Genomic DNA, 19,777 nt, shown 5'->3' on the forward strand with positions numbered 1-19,777 from the left:
TAGCCCAGAGACTCACCACCCACCCGAGAGGGGCTCTGTGTACACCGCTGGTCTGGGCTGGCTTTACCTATCAAGCTGACTCGCCGGTCTGCCAATTCTTAGTGGAGCGTGGGCGTGGATGTCTGTCTGTCCTGGTGAGGGCCGACGCAGTCCAAGGCGGGCAAGAGCGACGCTCCCCACCGCGGACCGCTCAGGGCCCCGGATTCTAAACTCACCGCCAGCCGCGTTTTGACGAGGGGCAGCCTACGCATCTCCTAAGAAGGCAGAGCCGACACAGCCGGAGGACACCCACCCTTCCCACGGGGAGCCAGCAGTGTTCGGCGGGGCATCCGTGACTCCGTCCCCTGCGGCGATGGCCCTCTTCAGCCCGTAGGTTTTAAAAGATCACAGTATTTAAAAACAAGCAGCTTCAAAATGAATTGCGAGGTGGGCCTCCTCCCACGTGGGACCAATAGCTCACCGGGGCACGTGGCACCCGGTGAGGTGGACAGGCGCCCGTGTCGGGCCCGGCTGGGACTCTGGGGACACTGAGGAGCTCCCGGTGGTCTTGAACAAGACGGGGGACCCCGAGGGGCCGGACGGGAGAGGAGGAGTACCCAACAACCAGGCTTCCCAAAGGAGCACGTGCCTGGGGTCCCTAGAAGACGAGCACACCGGAGAGCTAGCGGGCGAGAGGGAGGAGGGAAGGGAACTTCACAGGGGCGGACACCCACCCACACAGGGCGAGGGGGGGGAGTCAGACATGGAGAGAGGGCACGCTGGACAGTTTCTCCCTCCCATCAGTCTCCCCGATAGCGTCACTCTCCCGCCCGGGCTGCAGAGTGGGATTTGCTCATTCGGCCTCACGTGGCTAGGCCTTCAAATGTCTAGGGAGGAACCAACAGAGCATAGTTGTACGCTAGTACCTCACTTTGAAAATTTAGAGGATAACTATGATCTGATGTTACCAACGAAGCCAAGCAACAGATTTGTTGAAGTAAGTTATTTTTTTTTCCAAACAGTATAGCTGCTTGTTATGGAATTTATACATCACTAAGTTCTAACAAAGGTTCCCAAATGAAAAGCAGTTAGGACTTATACTTAGCAAAAGCAAACTTCCTTACGCAGGAGGCTGGATCCCTCCCTTACATCACTTTGGACAATAATAAATAGACAAGTAAATACAAAATAGAAAACACTGCCGACTGTTCTGACCACAAAATTAAGTGTTAGCCCCGAGATCAATTCCGCACGCAAACGCGCCATCACCCCTCCCCGTAAGTCCTGCACGGCGACGCGGAAACAGTGATGTCTGGGCCCAGAGCTACGTGGCCACCCTGCGCTGACTGAAATAAAGAAGAGCTCTGGTCCTTCTGCAATGCTTTCCTGTGTCCAAGGACTTAAGACATGCGGCGGGGGGGGGGGGGGGGAAGAATAACGTTTGAATAGGAAAATAAACTGCCTTGCTTTGCAGAACGCATTCAAATGCACTGGCATCTCAGAGACTTTGAAAGCAAATGGCCACCAGGAGCCTGGGAAGGGAGATAGCTCTGGAAGACAGAGGTAAGGAGGAGGCCTCATCTGTCTTCCAAATTCAGCCTTTTATGCAAATGCGCATCCTCTCCCTTTCCTCCGGCAGTTTATTATGGCTCATTATGTCGAAGGGACTAAACTAATTGAAATGTTTATTGAGACTATAGTGCTACAGAAAAAAAAAAAATTGAAAGGCAGCAGGCAAGGACTAAATGCATCCAAAGAAACATGCCTCCATGCTCTCTTTATATCAAACACTCCGCCTGGGAACTTTCAAAGGGCTGACAGTTACAGGAGAGGGCAGAAGAGAATAGGCGCCGTCCATGCTAAATGTACAGTTTTTTTTTTTAAAGGGAACAATAAATCATATACCACAAATAGGGCCCCGAAAAATGAAAGGGGCTTTGTGCGGCGGCGTAGCGGGCTGCCAGGGTCTGGTGTGCGGTCGGGGTGTGAATAGACCTCTCTCTCTCTGCTCGGCCGGCGCGGAGCGCGCCAGGGCAGGGACCTCCGGCACTCTTGGCAGCTCGCGGGCCTCATTAGGTCTGCATGTTAATGACTGCGCGCCGGATAAAGGGAGCCTTCAGCAGCACAGGCTCTCTCCCTCCCTGCCTCCCGCCCGGCTTCCCAGGGCACGACACGCACCCCCCCCCGCCCCCGAGCGCCGCCGGGAAGGTGGATCCACCTCCAGACCGGAGCAAGGTGGGCCCCGCCCTTCCACGGGGCACCTAGCCCCCCCCCCCCACCACCACCACGCAGCACCCCCCGGGGCAGGGAGGCCTGGGGCAGGAGATTCATAAACTCAACCCCTAGGTGAGCCGAGCAGAGCCCAGCCCGGCGTGGGTGCACACACGGGCGTGGCTGGCCTCCACCCCCCCCCCCATGTGCCACGCACACTCAAAACCCGAGCAAAAACCCCAGCCCCGCACGGACCACGTGCAACCCACGCGGAGGGGAACCGAGGCCCCGGGGAGTCGTTGCCACTTCAAGGAGAATAGTTTCTGCCTTCTAAGTCGCCACTGATAATAGCATCAGTGATCACGCGGGCAAGACCTCGTGCGCGGCCAGACTGAGCTCACCCGGGAAAAACGAGGTGGAAACGAGACAAAGGCCGTGCGGCCCGGCGCGGCTCCTCTCCCACGGACACACGCACGGGGGGCCACTCCCGACGGCCCCACGCCCCAAGGAAAAGACGGGGGAAATGCGGGGTCCTTCAACAGACAAACACACAGCACCCGTTCTAGGAAGGGCTTTGACGTCAGGAAGCCCAGACACCTGGGGTCAGAAACCCTGCTCCTAACGCCCGTCAGCAAACCCGCTGTCCCCTCTGCCTGGCTCTGGAGGGCCTCGGGTCTGGGTTCCAGTCTCCCGTCCTCTATGACCCCGTGACCCTGCGCAGGTCAGGCAACTCCACCGACAAACAAACTTCCTGGATAGATGAACCCGACGGGGGCTCCCCCGGTGGCCCAGACCATCGCATGGGCAAGAGGCCCCTCGTGGCTCAGCGCAGGGTCGAGCCCCGCGCCCTCCTCTCGGACAGATCTAGAGCCACCGGCCCGGAGCCGGAACCTTCCCGGACGTTCCGGAAGGCCGACGCCGGGAAAGCCCACCTCGGGGCCGCGGGGCGGCCACTCACCGGCTGACTGGCCGCGGTTGGTGGCGTCGTGGTCACTGTCGCCCTGCTCGCTGTCTCCGTGGCCACTGTCCTTGGAGCTCACGATGTCCGCTTCCTGGAAGGCCGAGCTGCGGGGAGGAGACCGGGGTGAGAGGAGACCGTGGGGATCTTCTCCTGCCACCCCATGGCCGCAGACGGGCGCTGCACGTGGTCGGAGCCCCGTCCCCGCGTGGGGGCCCCCCCCCCCCGGCGGCCTGGGCCTGCTGCTCGGACCCCCGGCCCGAGGGGGACGTGGCGCCTGCACCTCGCTCCTAGAGCACGGGCGGAACTGTCACGCGGGAAGTTCCAGAAACGGCCGGGCGCTGCCAGGGGGTTCCAGCTAGCACACATTCCGCAATCTGCCTTTTCACAAAACACTCCTCTTTCCAGCGTGCGGCCTAGGAGCCCGATGGCCTCACCATTGGTGTCTGGGCTTATTTTCAAGTATTTTGCGCTACAGCTTCCCTCCCCTAACTTAGAACGCTGTACGCGCCTCCTCTTTTAGGGTGGGGGAATACTCCCGCGCGTGCCTGCTTCTGTCGGGCTGTGAACGCCTGCACCCTGAGCCAGGAACGGAGAGGGGCGCTCGCTTACCTGTTCACGCGGCGGGGTCTGTCCACTAGATAGCTGAGCTCCGCCCGCTGGTGCTTCGTCTAGGGAAGAGAGGAAGCCAAGAGCATCTGAATGTCAAAGGTCCAGGTCACCGTGGCCTGCGTGGCTGGGAGCTACGTTCAGTGGACGTGGTTTGGTGTGCTAAGGAGCACACCAGTGCTCTGAGGACGAGCGTGGGGGGCCATGTGTACACACGGGTAGAGATGTGCATGCTCCCCCTTTCTTCCAGCCAGTTGTGAAGTTTCTTTCAAACGTTGGTCAGCGTGTATGTGTGTGTGTGTGAGTGTGTTTTAAGGGAGAATGCAAAAGCCCTGGTAGCGGAGGTCCATAAACTCTTAGAAAAACAGCGTCAACCTAACAATATCCTCCGGCCCTTCGGTCAGTGGCCTCACACGTGTTTAAGTGCATGCTGGTTAACCCGAGAAAAACAGCATGCTCAATAAGCCAAAATAATAATAATAATAAGGTTGGCTGTATTGTGGAATAACCCTGATGTTTATTTTCCAAATGTGCTTACGATACAAACGAGCTGTACAAACCTTCAGGAAATCAATGAGTAATAGGTAAGACTCAGAGGAAGCCAGGAGCTGTCCAGGCTGGGCTCAGTCCTGCCCCCAACCCGCCTTCTCCCTCTAAGCCCCCCAGCCTGCCTTGAACTCTCTCTGGTCCAAACTCTGCTTTACACGAACAAGCCCTGCTCTCCACCCTTTCCCTGCCACCCAGCTGCGCTGCTCCTCCATCTTAACAAGCCCTGCTCTCCAGTGCAGAAGGCCAACGGGGCTGCTTTCTCCTGAGCAGTGGCAGGCATGTGACACTAGCCCGGGCGGGCAGGGGCATTTAAGATGGTCATTGTTTCCAGCTCTGCTGTCCTCTACTCGGGCAGGGGACGCTGCCAAAAGGACTTCATTCAAATTCACACCGTGTGGGCCGCGGGCCTCCAGGGCCTCGCTGAAGGCGGTGCAGACCCAGCCAGGGCTGCTTTTGCAAGCCCAGCTCAGGGGAAAGGGAGATCAGAACCGGCTCCCCAAGGCGCGCCCTCCAGTCCGGATGGCTGGGCCTGGTCCGGCCACCTAGGGCTCCCTGGCCCGGGCCACCGGGAGCTGGGTAACCACAGCAACCCAGAAGCAACTTCACCGAGGCCTGGGATGGAAAAGACCTGGGCCGGCTCCAGGCTGGGGCCCCGCCCCCGCCCCCGCCCCTCCTCCCCGCTCCTCCCCCCCTCCTCCCGGCCCCTCCCCTCCCCGGCACAAGGTTTGCTTTCACTCCCCGAGGGCTGGGACTTCGCCGGGAGGTTGGGAGGGAGGATGGGCAAAAGGGGGCTCCCCTGGGGTGGCAAAGCACCCGGGGGAGGGAGAGGTGAAAACAGATGCTAGGTCAGGGTTCAAGCACAGGTTAACCTGCACCCTACGGGGCCGGAGGAGGAGGAGGAGGGGTGGTGGGGACCCCGCCCCCCCCTTACCCGGTGCGCTCACACACACAAGCCCGCGGACCTCCCCGCCCCGCCCCCCTCCCCGTCCCCGGGCCCGGCGCGGTCGGCGGGCGGCGGGCGGCTTACCTCGGTGGAGAGCAGGCCGCCGTTGGCCAGCAGGTCGGGCTGCGGGTCGGCGTAGCCGGCCACCAGGGCCGCGCAGGGGCCGCGCTCGGCGTCGGCGGCGGCGCGCGCGGGGCTGCAGGGCTTGAGGAACATGAGGTCGGTCTTGGCGGACTCGGGGGTCAGGCAGACCTGGTAGCAGTAGTTCTGCGCGTGGTGGTGGGCGCCGAAGGCCCCGGGCTCGTCGGCGGGCGCGGGCGGCGCGTGGCCCGGCGCGGCGGCGCTGGGCACCAGCATGATGTCCGCCTTGCTCAGCTTCTTCTTGCGCGCGCGGGCCTGGCGGCCGCAGCAGCAGCGGCCGCCCGGGGAGGAGGCGGCGGCGGCGGCGGCGGCCCCGGGCCCGCAGCAGGCGCAGCAGCAGCAGGCGCAGCCGGCGGCGCCGTCGGCCGCCAGGCAGGAGCGCACGCTGAGCTTCTTGTCCTTGCGGCAGCGCACGGCCAGCACGATCATGGCCAGCAGGAAGACGAAGGACACGGAGCCCAGCGCGATGATGAGGATGAGCGTCAGGTCCAGCGCGCTCTCCCCGGCGCCGCCCGCGCGCCCCGGGCCCCGCGCCGGCTCCCCGGCCCCCGCGCCCCCCGCGCCGCCCGGGCCCCCGCCGCCGCCGCCGCCGCGTCGGGCGCGCCGTCCACCAGGCGCACCTCGAGCGCGGCGGTGGAGGAGAGCGGCGGCTGGCCGTGGTCGCGCACCTCCACCACCAGCTCGAAGGGCCGCTGCGGGTCGCGCTTGGCCGGCACGCGGCGCGCCGTGCGCAGCTCCCCCGTGCGCCAGTCCAGGCGGAAGAGGTTGAGCTCGTTGCCCCGCAGCAGGCTGTAGGTGAGGCGCGCGTTGTCGCCGTCGTCCGCGTCCACGGCCGCCACGCGCGTCACCAGGTAGCCCGGCTCGGCCGAGCGCGGCAGCGCCTCGCGCGCGGGGGTCCCGTTGCGGCCCGGCAGCGGCGCCACGATGGCGGGCGCGTTGTCGTTCTGGTCCACCACCAGGATGCGCACGGTGGCGTTGCCCGCCAGCGCCTGCGGGCTGCCCGCGTCGCGCGCCTCCACCTGGAAGCTGAAGGCCTTGAGCTGCTCGTAGTCGAAGGAGCGCAGCGCGTACAGGTAGCCGTTCTCGGCGTTCACCGACACGTAGGTGGCCACGCTCATGCCCTGGATCTGGCTCTCCAGGATGGCGTAGGCCAGGCGCGCGTTGGCGCCCTCGTCGCGGTCCGTGGCGCTCACGGCGTAGATGTAGGCGCCGGGCACGTTGTTCTCCGTGACGTGCACGTCGTAGAGCGGCTGGGTGAAGCGCGGCGCGTTGTCGTTCACGTCGGCCACCCGCACGCGGATGGAGCGGCTGGTGGCCAGCGCGGGCGCGCCGCCGTCGCGCGCCACCACGGTGAGCGTGTAGGCGTCGCCGGCCTCGCGGTCGAGCGGCGCGGCCGTCACCAGCGTGTAGTAGTTCTGGAAGGAGGGCTTGAGCAGGAAGGGCGCGTCGCCCAGCAGCTCGCAGCGCACGCGCCCGTTCTCGTCCGCGTCGCGGTCGGCCACGCTGAACAGGGCCACCACGGTGCCCGGCGCCGCGCCCTCGCTCACGGCCTCCTGCACCGTGCTGAAGCTGATCTCGGGCGCGTTGTCGTTGGCGTCCAGCACGCGCACCAGCACCTTGCAGTGCGCGGGCACGGCGTTGGGGCCCAGGTCCTTGGCCTGCACGTACACCTGCTGCACCGGGCTCTCCTCGTAGTCCAGCTCCCCGCTCACCTCCAGCCGCCCGGTGCGCGGCGACAGCCCGAACAGCTCGCGCGCGCGGGCCGACGCGTGGCTGCTGAAGGCGTACACCACCTCGCCGTTGGCGCCCTCGTCGGGGTCGCTGGCGTTCAGCTGCAGCACCAGCGTGCCGGGCGGCGAGTTCTCGGGCAGGGACACGGTGTACACGGGCTGGTCGAAGGCGGGGCACGTTGTCGTTGGAGTCCAGCACGCGGATGGTGAGCAGGGCCGTGCCGGTGCGCTGCGGCTGCGGCGGCGGCTGGGGCGCCTGGGGGCCCGGGCCGCCCGCGCCGCCGTCCCCGTCCCCGCCGTCCCCGTCCCCGCCGCCCGGCGCGCCCTCCCCGCCGCCGCCGCCGCCCCCGCCGCCCCCGTCCACCGCGGTGAGCACGTAGCGGTGCACCGCCTGCTGCTCGCGGTCCAGCGGCTTCTCCAGCACCAGCTCGGCGAAGCGGCCGCCGTCGCCCTGCGTCTGCACGTCCAGCGAGAAGTAGCTGTTGGGCGTGATCTGGTAGTCGCGCAGCGCGTTGGTGCCCACGTCCGGGTCGAAGGCGCTCTCCAGCGGGAAGCGCGTGCCCGGCGTGGCGCTCTCCGAGATCTCCAGCGTCAGGTCGGGCTCCGGGAAGGCCGGCGGGTTGTCGTTGATGTCCAGCACCTCGATCTCCACGCGGAACAGCTCCAGCGGGTTCTCCAGGAAGACCTCCAGGTGCAGCACGCACGCCGGGCTCTGGCGGCAGATCTGCTCGCGGTCGATCTTCTCGTTCACGTACAGCACGGCCCGTCTCCAGGTTCACGTCCAGGTACGGGCTCCGCGAGTTGGGCACCGTCTGGAAGCGGCGGGCCGAGAGTTTGGTGATGTCCAGGCCCAGGTCCTCCGCGATGTTGCCCACGAACGCGCCATGCTCCTGCTCCTCCTGCACCGTGTAGTGCAGCTGGGACGCCACCCCGGCCGCCATCCACGCCAGGGCGAGCAGGGCGCGCGGGACGCGCATCTCCGAGGCCGCCGCCGCCGCCGCGGGGGGCGGGGGGGAGCGGGGAGGGCGGGCCGCGGGGGAACGGGCCCCGAGACGCGGGCTAGGGCTGCGGGCGGGCGGGCGCCGCGCCGCGCCGCTCCCCGGGGGAGGCGATCCCCGTCCCCGCCGCCGCCGCCGCCGCGCGCCCGCGCTTCCCCGGGCCGCCCGGCGCCTCCAATGGCAGCGCCGGGAGCGGGGCCGCGGTGCCCGGCGCCGCGCCGAGCCGCCGAGCCTCCCTCCCCCGGGCGGTCAGGGGAACCGCGGCGCCTCCATCGTCCTGGGCCCCGCCGTCAGCCCCGGCGCCCCGCGGACCGGATCGCGGGGTGTCTGCGCGCTGCCCGGCTGCGGGGAGGAAGACGAAGAGGAGGAGGAGGAGGAGGGCGACGACGAGGAGGAGGCGGCGGCGGCGGCGGCGGCGGCGGGGACGAGGCTGCCACCGCCGACCATGCCTCCCAATGCCCGCGGCTGGCCCCGGCGGGAGGGTCGGAAGATCGGGGGTGAACCGGGCCGGATCCCCGGGGCCGGCTCTGCCGCATCAAACTTTCATCCTCCTCGGTTCGCCGGGGGCACGCGCGCGCGCGCCCCGCGCCCCCCCGGGCATCTCGGGGTCCGCTCGCTCGCTCGCTCGCTCGCTCTCGCTCGGCGTGGGGTGGCCGGCTGTCCGCGGCCGCGGCGTCCCCGACCTCCCGGCGGAGCGTGGGAAGGCGTCCGTGTCCCGAGGCCGCCCGGGCTCCCGCGCCGGGGCCCTCGGCCGCCCGCCCGCCCGCCGCCGCTGGCCCGCCGGTGGTCCGCTGGTGGCCCGCAGCCGGATCGCGGCCGGCCGGCGGTGTCTGAGCTCCGAGCGCTCCGCTTCGCTGTTTTTGCGCAGCGCCCTCGTTCTGCCAACCAATGGCCTCCGAGCGCCGCCCACCCGCGCCGCCGCCCATTGGCCGGCGCGGCCGCCACTCGCGCGCGTCACCCGCGGCCGGGCGGGGCGGGGCGGGGCGGGGGCGGACCCGGAGCCCGGGCGGCCCGCCCTCCGGGCCCGGGTGAGCGCCCGAGCCGGAGGATCGCGGTCCGTCCCTCCCCGCCCCCCCCTCCCCACCCCCGGCGCCGGCTGGGGACTCGGCCGCGGAAAGTTCCCGGTCCCCAGCCGCGGGGGACGCGCGGGGAATCGAGGTTCCCCCGTTTGCGTCAGCCAAGGCGAAAACACCGGGCGGGCCCCGAGGCGCCGTCTCCACGGAGCGGGGTTCCCGGCCGGGCGCCCGGGTTTTCCCTCCCAGGTAGCTTCCCCGCCCGGCGATGGAGACCCATCTCCCCGGAGGGAAAAAGTTGCCCGGGGCTCCCCGGGTGCGCGGGGTGGCCCCGGAGCGGGACGCCGGCGGGGATCGCCCGCACGCAGACCCGGCGGAGAATGCCGGCGTGTGTCCGCCGAGCGGGGCACTCGCGGGAGGGTCCGGCCGGGGTGTGCGGGGGGGGGGGGGGGTTGGGTGGGTGCGAGAACGGGGTGCAGCGCCTGGAAGGGGGGGCGCCGCGTGGGGGGGGGCGGGGTGCCCGGCAGGGACGAGTGTGCACCGACCGGGCGCACTGCAGATGCCTCCCGGCGCCCCTGCTCACGCGGGCACCCACAGATGCTCACCTGAAAGATTAACTCTTTGGGGAACCCTACTTGGAAATGGGAGTGCACTCGCCAAAGCCCGGGGCGCCTGCGTGAGAGCCCTCCCCCCTCCCTACCGCCCTCCCCCCGGCCCCGCGCCCTGCCCGCAGCGCCCCCCGCGCGCGCTCACCGCAGCTTCTCCCCCCGGGCGCCCCATCCCTGCGCCCCCAGGCCCCGGCCTCGCTCTGTGGGCGGCAGCCGTGGCTGTTTGGGTTTCGTTTTTCTCCCCCCGCCGCCCTCCCCCCCCCTGAAAATCTGAGTTCCGTCTCGCAAGCCCCACAGCACCCTGATGGATGCTTGTCCATCCGGGGTCGGCCAGCCCTGGGGGGCGCCCGCGATCGCGCGGCCCGGGCGGGGGGGGGGGGGAAGGCGCAGTGCACGCGCCCCCCGGCGTCCGGGCGCGGAACCCCGTGTGTGCACAGCCGGGGGCTGCCCGCCCTCTCTGCCTGGGCTCGGCGACCCCCCCGCCCCGTGCGCCCCCCCCCCCCTCCGCGAAGCCGCGGGAGCCGGGCCTGGGCGCCAGGCCTCGCGGGGGGCGCCGGGCCCGGGAGACCCGGTAGGCCGGCTGCAGACAGCCGCGTGCTGTGCTCTGCATAATTCCCCACGGGTGCGCGCGTGCGTGTGTGTGCGTGTGTGCGCGCGTGCGTGTGTGTGCGAGCGTGGTGCGCGCGTGCCCGTGCGCACGTGTGTGCATGGATGTGGGGAGCACGCGAGCGCGCGTGTGTGTCCGTGCGCGCGCGCATGGGGGTGAATGCCAATGGCCCCCGTGCGGGGGGCCGGCGGGGCGGGCGCGGGGAGGCCGGATCGCGGGCGCGGGATCGCGGGGAGCCGCGTGGTTCTGCACCCACACGAGAACGCAACCAGGCCCTTCTCCCCGCTCGTGCCCCCCGCCCGCCCTGCACGCCCCGCCCCGCGCCCTTTGGGGGGTGGTTTGGCGGAGCGCGGCGCGGACCTGGGGATCGGGGGCCGGGGACCCCGCGGCCGGGGGTGGGGTGGGTGGGGCGGGAGGGGGCGGCTTTCCCGCTGACTCGGCGGAGTCCGGAGCCGGGCAGGTAGGACTGGCACTGGGGTCCCCACCTGTGCCTCGGGGCGTTCGGGCCCGGCGCGCGCACACGCGGGCACGTGTGCACCGGTGCGTGCCCGCGCTGTTGTGCGCGTCCGCGGGGCGTGCGCGCGTGCCCCCGAGGCGTGCAGCCCCCTCGGGGCGGCCGGTGCCCGCGAGGCCCCCGGGCTCGGGGCGGGAGCCGCCGCTGGACGTTGGCGGCGGCGGCGGGACGCGGAGGGGCCCACCGGCCCCGCACCGCCCGGCCTCCGCACCGCGACCCCCGCGGGCGGGCGGCGGCTTCCCGGCTCCGGGGCGGCGGGTGAACGGCTGCGCTCCCGGCAAACGCGGGCTCCGCGCGCCCCCAGGCGGCCGCGCCGGCGCACAGCAGCCGGCTCCCGCCGCACCGGCTCCGAGGGCGGGGCCGCCGTGGGCAGGCGCTCGGGTGGGCGGGTGGGAGCCCATCGGTGGCGGGCAGGGCTTCCAGACAGGCGGACAAGACCCGAGCCGGAGCCTCTGCCCTCCCGGGACCACCGGATCGCCTTACCGGGAGCCGCCGTTAGATCCGGGCAGGGACCGGCCTGCCCCCCCCCCCCCCCGCCCCACCCGTCTGCCACGCAGGACCCCGCGCGGAACCTCGGAGCTGGGTTTTTAAGGCGCTGTGGCCGTTGCAGGTCCAAACTTCCCCTCGGGGCCAAGGGGGCAGAACCCACGCCCCGGAAACACCCGTGCGCCCATGCGCACCCACGCGTGCCCAGGCACGGGGCCCCAGCGCCTCCCCGCGGCCCTGTCCGCCTGCTTGGGAACTGACTGGAGTGAGCCTAGGCTCAGCCATGCTCGCCCCTCTCCTGCCCCAGCCCAGGAGGGGTGCGAACTGGGGTATCAGCAGGATTGGGGGGCGCCAAGGCCCCCCTGTGTTTTACAAAGCTGGTGTGGGGGTGCCCCTCTCCCCCGCGCCTTTCTGGAAAGGGCCAGAGGGGAAAGTTGGCCGGCCGGCCTTTGGACAGATGAGTGTTGGCAGTGACTTGACGTGACTCCGGAGCCCGCCGTCTGTGGACCCTTCTCCTGCTGCCGCGTGGCGTGCCTGGACGGGAAGTGAGTTGTGGTGTGAAGCACGGCAGGAAACCTTCATTTCTCCACAGGGAATGTTTCACATCCCAGCCTTGGCCTGGCCCTGGGCGGAGGGCTCCGCCTCCTGGCCAACCCTGCAGGCTGAGGACCAGAGGGGCGCATCCTCCGGGGCCCAGGAGAGGGCTTAGCCCTGCGCTGGGGTAACCCGGCTTCGGGGAGCCTTGGACCCATGCCACAGGGAGGGAGACCGGTGACTGGCTCTACTCCCCCCAATGCTTTGAACCTCCCACCCAACAGCCGGTCCTGGTGCTAGGACTGTGCCTCCAAGCACTCAGAGAGTAGCCTGTCCTGGTTCCAGTACTTACTGTGCCTCCAAGCACTCAGAGAGTAGCCTGTCCTGGTTCCAGTACTTACTGTGCCTCCAAGCATCCCTGTCTGCACACAGCAGTAGAAACGTCCTCCTCTCTGGTTCAGCCACTGCTGGCTGGCGGACCCAGCCCTGCTCCCGCGTCTTTCCAGGGATGCGGCAGGGCCAGGGTTTTGTTAAACTCTAAACAGCGAATTAAAAGCCCTCCTTGGGCCGAAGCAACCCCTCTAATATAAAATGACAAACTGCACTTAAGCAGTACGTGAACAAGAAAGTGATTTATGGATTTTTACAATGGTCTGAGCAAATGAAAGCAGCATGAATTATACATCGCGATGCTCACGGTATCATTTTCTAATAATACCGTTTCGGTTCAGATACGAAGCGCTCCTCCTTTCCATAAGTGACTTTGATCAATAAGAGGTCCAGGAATGTTTCAAAATTAGGCCAAGCCTCTGCCTGCTGTGCACAGGTAGAGCAGTGGTCCTGGCCTTGCGTGAACACAGGAGCTCCGGGGTGCTACAGACTGAGCCTTTTCTCCCTCAGAAGTTCCATGCCATCTTATGCTGTGCAAATATATATATATATGTATGTATATATATATATTTGGTTTCATGGCCTCTGTGAAGATCAAAACTACCTTCCTTCCACTACATTGGAAGCAGCAAAGTCTGACCCTTTACCTCTTCTTACTTGCTTTGGCTTGTGTTTTTCAGGACATTATTGTATTCCACAGTGTACTTGAGCTACACTTAGGTAACTACAAAGACCATGCATTTTGGGTCTTAGGGAGGGCTTAGGAGACCAAAACGGATCCATGGCTCTCTGAAATCACAGGAAAATAATTCAGAGATTCAGGCAATGCTTGTGTTTTGAGTTAGGAAAAAAAAAATTGTTCCCTGTGTTAGGACAGCTGGTCACCTCTGTCATTCCCCTCCTTCGGATGTGCCACATTTTCAGGGGGCCCTTTTGGTGTCGCACACACTTCTGGATGGAGTCAGTGTTGCGTACTCAGCCACAGGCACACGCTTGTCACCCAGAGGCCTCCGGAGTCACATTATTAGACCTCATCTTCGTTCTCCCTTTTCATAGGAAAGGAAATCGACAAACATGCGCTGCATCGGGCTTCTGCTTTGGAAGTGTGGCGGGTAGGATTGCTGAAATCAGAGCTGTGATTGGGATAGTAAATGAGAACGGCAAGCATTGGAGAAGCCAGCTGCCCTGCTATTGGGGGTATGTGGGATTCAGTGTTGAGACCCCGGGCAGAAAGTGAAGATTCAGACGCTGTGGTCGATGGAGAACGAGTTCCGAATTAATGACAACTCCTGACCACGTTTATATGAGTAATGGAGAAGTTGTCCAGAAAGAGCTCGCTCTCTCTCTCTTTCCCCCTTCTTTCCCCCCTCCTCTCTCCCACTCTTTCCCTTCCACATAATTTTCTCTCGATCCTCCCTCTCTCTCTTTGATCCCTTAGTGGCTTGAGTTCTTTTTTTTTTTTTTTGGCCAGTCCTGGGCCTTGGACTCAGGGCCTGAGCACTGTGCCTGGCTTCTTTTTGCTCAAGGCTAGCACTCTACCACTTGAGCCACAGCGCCACTTCTGGCCGTTTTCTGTATATGTGGCGCTGGGGAATCGAACCCAGGGCCGCATGTATACAAGGCAAGCACTCTTGCCACTAGGCCATATCCCCAGCCCTTGAGTTCTTGTCAGTACTACGAAATCAGGGTGGCGCGAGTGTTTGTCAGTCAAGCGTAAATTGTTTTCTTGGGGGAAGCTCCTTTGGTTTCATAAACAGAATGAGATTACCCAAATTGTGACTGAGGTGACAAACCAGGCAGCTCTAGTCTACAGCGTCTGGACACATTATTATTGGAGATGGTCACTAAGGAACAGAATGTCAGATGGGGCTTTAGAGCGGCCCTTAGTGCTAGAACTGCATTGGCGGGGTGACTGGGATCGATGGGGGCCCAGGAGACACACCCTCCTGTGAGCCTACTCTCCGCCTGTGGCTGACACTGCTTCCTTCAGGAAACGGGGCGCCCGCGGTGTTCATCCACGTAGGTCGCGTTGCCGTACTCTAAGATCTCTTCTTTCGTCACAATTCGAACCTATTTTAGTAAAGCCACACTAATAGCATCCGCAGCTCTTGTGTGCTGGCAGCGAATCCCTGCTGTGACATTTGACCTTTGCATCTCTGTAAACATTATCCCCACATGGTAGACGGGACAGCAAAACCGTGGCCACAGCTGACGGGCATCACCAACTGGGCTTCCTCCGAGCTGAAACGCGGGTCCTTCGGTATTCTCCGTGCGCCCCTCTGCTCACTGTGAGACTTCGCGTATCCATCCATTCAGTGGACCATCGGAGGAGCTTAGACCATGGGGTTTATCTATGCCTGCTGGTCAGTCCATTTAGGACCTGCAGAAGCACTGGGTTCGTTCTTCCTAAAATCGGGTGGCATGTTATTTTGAACTGAGCCACGGTGGAACTTTATGGGGGACAAAGACTTGAAGGAAAGGTGACCGTGTCCCGGCACTGTTCACCATGTGTGGAGACAGCACAGACGGACAAGCAGATCAAGGAAATGTGGTATGTACACAGGGTGGAATTTCACTCGTGTGTCAGGAAGAGCGATTTGTACCCTTTGTGAAGAAATGGAAAGGCTGGGGGGAACTTCTATCAAGTGACGCACGCCAGGGCCCGAGAGACAAAGGAGGAGTGCTTCCCCCTGCTAGATCTAGCTCACACACTCCTCCGTGAATGCGCTGGGTGGTTAGGCAAGTGTGGACACACGTGTGAGCACAATTAGCCGTGCCGCTCTGAGCAGCCGTCTCTTCCTTGGGCTGGAGGAGCGGACCTGGCGCGTAGACTTTCCCAAGGGAGCGTGGAAGTCCCTAGAACACGTGAGTCTCACACCCAGGACCACAGTCGACCTCCTCCACCCCCCAAGCCCGCAGCGGGGGTGGGGGACCCACTGGGGAGGGGGGGCCTGCAGCTGCAATGTCGTGTTTTATTTATTTTTATCAGAGCTGAAGAGCAAGGGGAAAACCCTTGTGCCCCCTTTTAACAGAGAACCATGCTATTGTTAATCCCTTTTCTGAATCGGTCTTACTTTAAAAGAGAAAACGTATTTTGTTACGTGGAATTCGTGTGTCATACCGATCTCTCCTTCACTGTTCCTCGGGAGCCAAGTAGTTTACTTAGGGATTCGAGGTGTGTTTGCAGTGTTGGATTTTTATTGGGGGGAGGGGGTTGGGTTCCCGGTGGGATGGAAACGGAAGGAGGCCCCGGACAACCGAGTTGTGACTTTGAGAACAGGTCACTGAAGGAATATGATCGTGTCGTCCTATTTAGGTAATACAAGCAAACTTTTCATTAGTGCCTCCGTGGTTAATGAGCGACAAGAAAAATCCCATGGCCCTCAGGAATATAAGGAGTGGTATACGGTAAACCTCCACGAAGTCCGAGGTTAATCCGTACATTCTGGTCCCATGTCCAGTGTCACTCAGCTGTAGCTGGAGATGAAGCAAACATGATGAGGAACAGAAACTTGGGGAGCATGCAGAACTGGAATAAGCAGTTGTGTTTCTCTGGATCTTTGTGGTGGGAGAAACCACTGCATTTCTTTGAAGCTGTGGCATAGATTTGCACACCTGTTAGGCTGCAGTGATTTACCTCCAGCCAGTGATTGTGAGTCGCAAACTAAAATGCCGGGGATGGGCGGGGAGTCTCACTCAATGTTGACTGGCCACACACACGTCAGGATGTTTCTAATGTACCCACGTCAAATAAAGAGGTTAGACGGCTATCGACTGAGAAACCCTTGACTCATCGCTCCTGATAATCATATTTCCTTTGTCCAGCACAAACTATTTACCAAGAGATACAAAAAATAATACTGCATTGTCCTCTCTTCATGAGAAACTGGAATGTGATTTTGAAGGCTAGATGCAAGTGGGAAGTGAACCAAACCGAACTAATTGAGTGTAAGCTACACACCAGAATGATGAGTATTGTACTCTTTGCCTAATCATATTGTTTGGATATTTTATTCTTGTACCTAATGTGAAAGCTTTGTTGGTTACACTAATTAATCAGATAAAGCTCATTGATAAGTCATTCTGATAGGAGGACATGGGAGGGTAGTTCTTTGATTTGCTTACGCGCTTTGTGTTTCCGTTTTCCTTTTCCTGGTTTGAACTCAGGGCCTCAGGCAGGCTCTGCTGATGTTCTTCCACGTGAGCTAGGCCTCCAGCCCCGTGTTGCTGGTGGTGGGAAGGCAGCCGGGTGTGAGCTGCTCTGTCGGGGTTCGTATCCTCCAGGCCTCGGCCTCCTGAGTAGCTGGGGTGACAGGAATGAGAACATTTCAGGAATAAAGTACAAAAAAAGTACTTTCATTTTCTTTTCTTTTCTTCCAATTCCTTCATATAATACTTGTCATGAGATATTCCTCCATCCAATCTGACGGGCGCTGACGTTGGCAATTTGAGGAATAAGTAGTGCGGGACCTCCATTGCTTGGGATAGGGGGACTTGGTTGGACTCTCCGGGCCTGAGCTTGGGGTGCGGGGTGGGGCGGCTGGCACCCACATTGTCATCAGCATCTCGCACAAGTGGGGGAGGGGGCGGGGGGGAGAGAGAGACAGAGCCGCCCTGGTCCCTGGTGTGGGTAACCGGCACCCCCGGGTGAGAGGCCCAGGGAGAGAGTGGAAAACAGATGTGAATCCCGGACGAGACCGCCACCGTTTCACAACCCGCCCGATAGAGGAGGCGTCTTTACTCAAAGGCTGGGGAAATTCCTCAAGACACGGAGCTCGACTTATTCTCATGAGGCTGACAACACCAACCGTCTACCTACCCAATGCTGTGCACTTTAACCAGATCCCGGTGGCCTTTCGGGGGGGGGGGGGGGCGGGCGGCAGGTGGCTGCGCTGTCTAACCGCGTTCAGTGGCGTGAGAGTTGTCGGTGGGCTGTTGGTTCTCAGAACGCGGGGTGCTTGCCGGTGTCCCAGGCCTTAGTAACCATGTGCCCGGGGCCCGGCCTTGTCTACCATCGTCAGTACTTGGAGGGACTCTGTGCTGCTCTGCTCACCTCTTCCAGCTATGGGGTTCATAATGTGCATTTGTCTTTGCATTGCGGTTACGTAGAAGAAACTCCAACCCGATGTGGAAAGTTCCGCAGAGATCATTACACGCGTCTTAAGAGACACCCACCCCCCTCGCAACTAGTTAGGGGGGAAAAGAATGTCTCTCCAGACTCCTGCTCCGAGGCGGCCCAGCATTTGACGACTCTTGAAATATGAACACAGAAGGCGTAGCACAGGCCTGCCAGGCTCTCCAAGGCCACCTCGCAGTGGGAGGACTGAGCACGCCCCAAGGCGAGCACGCTCAGAGCTGGGAGCCAGCCAGGGGGGCGGGGGGCGGGGGCGGAGCTGCCGTCCCTGGGGCTGAGAGAAGAGAGCCGGCCCAGCAGTGCTGGCAACTGTCAACCAGCGCCCAGCGTCCGCCCACCACCCGCCTCTGCTGCCTGTAGTCTCCGCCCGGCGCCTCTCCACCTCCTCTCCCCCGGGGACGGCGGGTGGACAAGCTCAGCCGCTCAGCTTCACCCCCGACAGACGCCTGCACTACAAGGGAGGGCAGCCTGCCCTGGGTCTCCAGCGAGAGAGACTCGAGGTGGCTCCTCCAGCTGTGGTGCTGCTGTTTGTGGTGGGGCTCCGGAGAGGAAATGCAAAGACGGCACTTGGCAGACCACCTGTCTTAGAACGTAAGTCCTCTCTGACGCTGTGGGGAGTGGAGGAGGAAGGATGACTGTCATTGTTTCAAGGTATGTTCACTGAGAGAACTGATTCAAACCCTAGTTCTTCGTGTTGAGACACTAGGAAAGCCAGAAAGAGCTTTACGCACGTCAGAGTTGGTCCATCGTGAGCGGATTCTCATGGTCACAGTGGAGTTAAGTGAATTGTTTTTTGTTGTTTTTTTTTTTACTCTGATATCTGTTGTTACCAAAATGTGACCTGGCCTTGACAAGTTTGTTTGTAAACTGAAAAAACTATTTTGAAACTTTTTTTTTTTACAAAAATTCACATTGGAATTTTCTTACAATGTTTCATTTTTGTATTACTACATTAGTTTTTTTCCTGATTTGGTATATTTATTCTAGAACTTATACATATATACATACATTTATCTCAGGAAGGTGAAAGATGAGTGGATATGGAACTTTCGACACTCGACTTTATTTAAAAGGAAGTCTGTTGATCTTTAGCGTGGTTTTTCTGGAGCTTGAACCCTTATCACTATTTTCTGTGATACAGCTGAGTTATGCTCCTCTGAGCGGAGAAATTCATTATTGTTTTGGAAGGATGGCTCTCTATAAAAGAAAGAAAGGTTTCAATCCTTTCCCTTTTGAAGTTCGTGTCCTCAGCTTAGCTAGCGTATTTATGGTTCACATAATATTTTCAGATTTAAATAAGAGTCTGCTTCGCAGCCTGAGATCTGATTTAGTTATTAGGTTGCAGGTTGAAATGACAATTCAATTTATTTTTTGCACTTAAATTAAGTAATATACAGGGCTAATCGATATATGCATGCATTTGCATACAAAGAGTTTTCAAATATATATATATATATACATTCTATATTATATATATATTCTTCAAATACGCATGTTATGCAATTTTTAATGGAAAAACCAAAACGTAATCAGTTATCCAATTCTTTTAGAGTCTGATAACTGTGAATAAAATCAATAAAGTAAAAGTAGAGGCTCTTGCTTTAAGGATGTGTGTTCAGTAGTGGGCGTGTGTTCTCCAGCTGCTGCATTCTTTCTGTGTGCAGGGACGGCTGCGAGTTCCTTTCTCTGCTCTCAGAGGAAGGTGTGATATTTCTCTGGGTTGTAGGTGGCAGTATACACAGCTAAATCCTGTGTGTTTACTGCAGGTAGCGGAAAGAGATCTTTGTTGCTCAGTGCTTCCATTCCTTTTATCCATGATTTGATCTTCTGGTCCTGAGGATTGGACCCCTGGCCCACCGCCGAGTTACTTCTCTAGCTGGTGAGAATTTGGGGCACAGCTCTTTGAGCTAACTTCCATTCCAGCCCTTTTCAAACCTATCCCGGGAGTGTTAGCACCAGGGAGGCAAAAACGCCCACTCCGCGGAGAGTGTGCTCTTGAGAGGCGTTTTCATCTCCTGCTTATTTTGAAAACATGATGAGAGCATCGCTGGGTATAGATATATTAGAAAGAGCGCTACAGTCACTGACCGGTTACTATTAAGATGTGAGTTTGTTCAAGAGGGAATTTGTTCAAGGCAGTGACTGTCAGAGACTCTGGGGTCTGCCCACCTCCACTCTGGATGAGGGAACACCGGAGAGAGGCCACCGCGGGGCCAGCCCAGGCATGGACGGCCCACGGCGCCGGCTTAGGGGACTTCTCGCATCTCAAAGTTCTCTGGAAACACTGTATTCAGCTACTAGCTCATCTGCAACGTGCAACTTTGAAACAGATATTCCTTTATTTGCATTTTTCATTGAAATTTAGTTTTAGCA

General features: G+C 61.4%; 1 protein-coding gene across 1 annotated transcript in view; it reads right to left on the reverse strand.

Moving 5' to 3' along the window:
* Positions 1 to 8,097, reverse strand: part of Pcdh10 (protocadherin 10) — a 47,469-nt gene extending 39,372 nt beyond the window's left edge. The window contains 6 exon segments of the mRNA XM_048333561.1: positions 3,149 to 3,255; positions 3,761 to 3,819; positions 5,334 to 5,963; positions 5,966 to 7,294; positions 7,296 to 7,880; positions 7,882 to 8,097. Of these exon segments, the coding sequence (XP_048189518.1) occupies positions 3,149 to 3,255; positions 3,761 to 3,819; positions 5,334 to 5,963; positions 5,966 to 7,294; positions 7,296 to 7,880; positions 7,882 to 8,097 (2,926 nt within the window).
* Between the last annotated feature and the right edge of the window lie 11,680 nt (positions 8,098 to 19,777).

This window comes from Perognathus longimembris, chromosome 24 (genome assembly GCF_023159225.1).
Source record: "Perognathus longimembris pacificus isolate PPM17 chromosome 24, ASM2315922v1, whole genome shotgun sequence".
In the NCBI taxonomy this organism is placed as follows: Eukaryota; Metazoa; Chordata; class Mammalia; order Rodentia; family Heteromyidae; genus Perognathus; species Perognathus longimembris.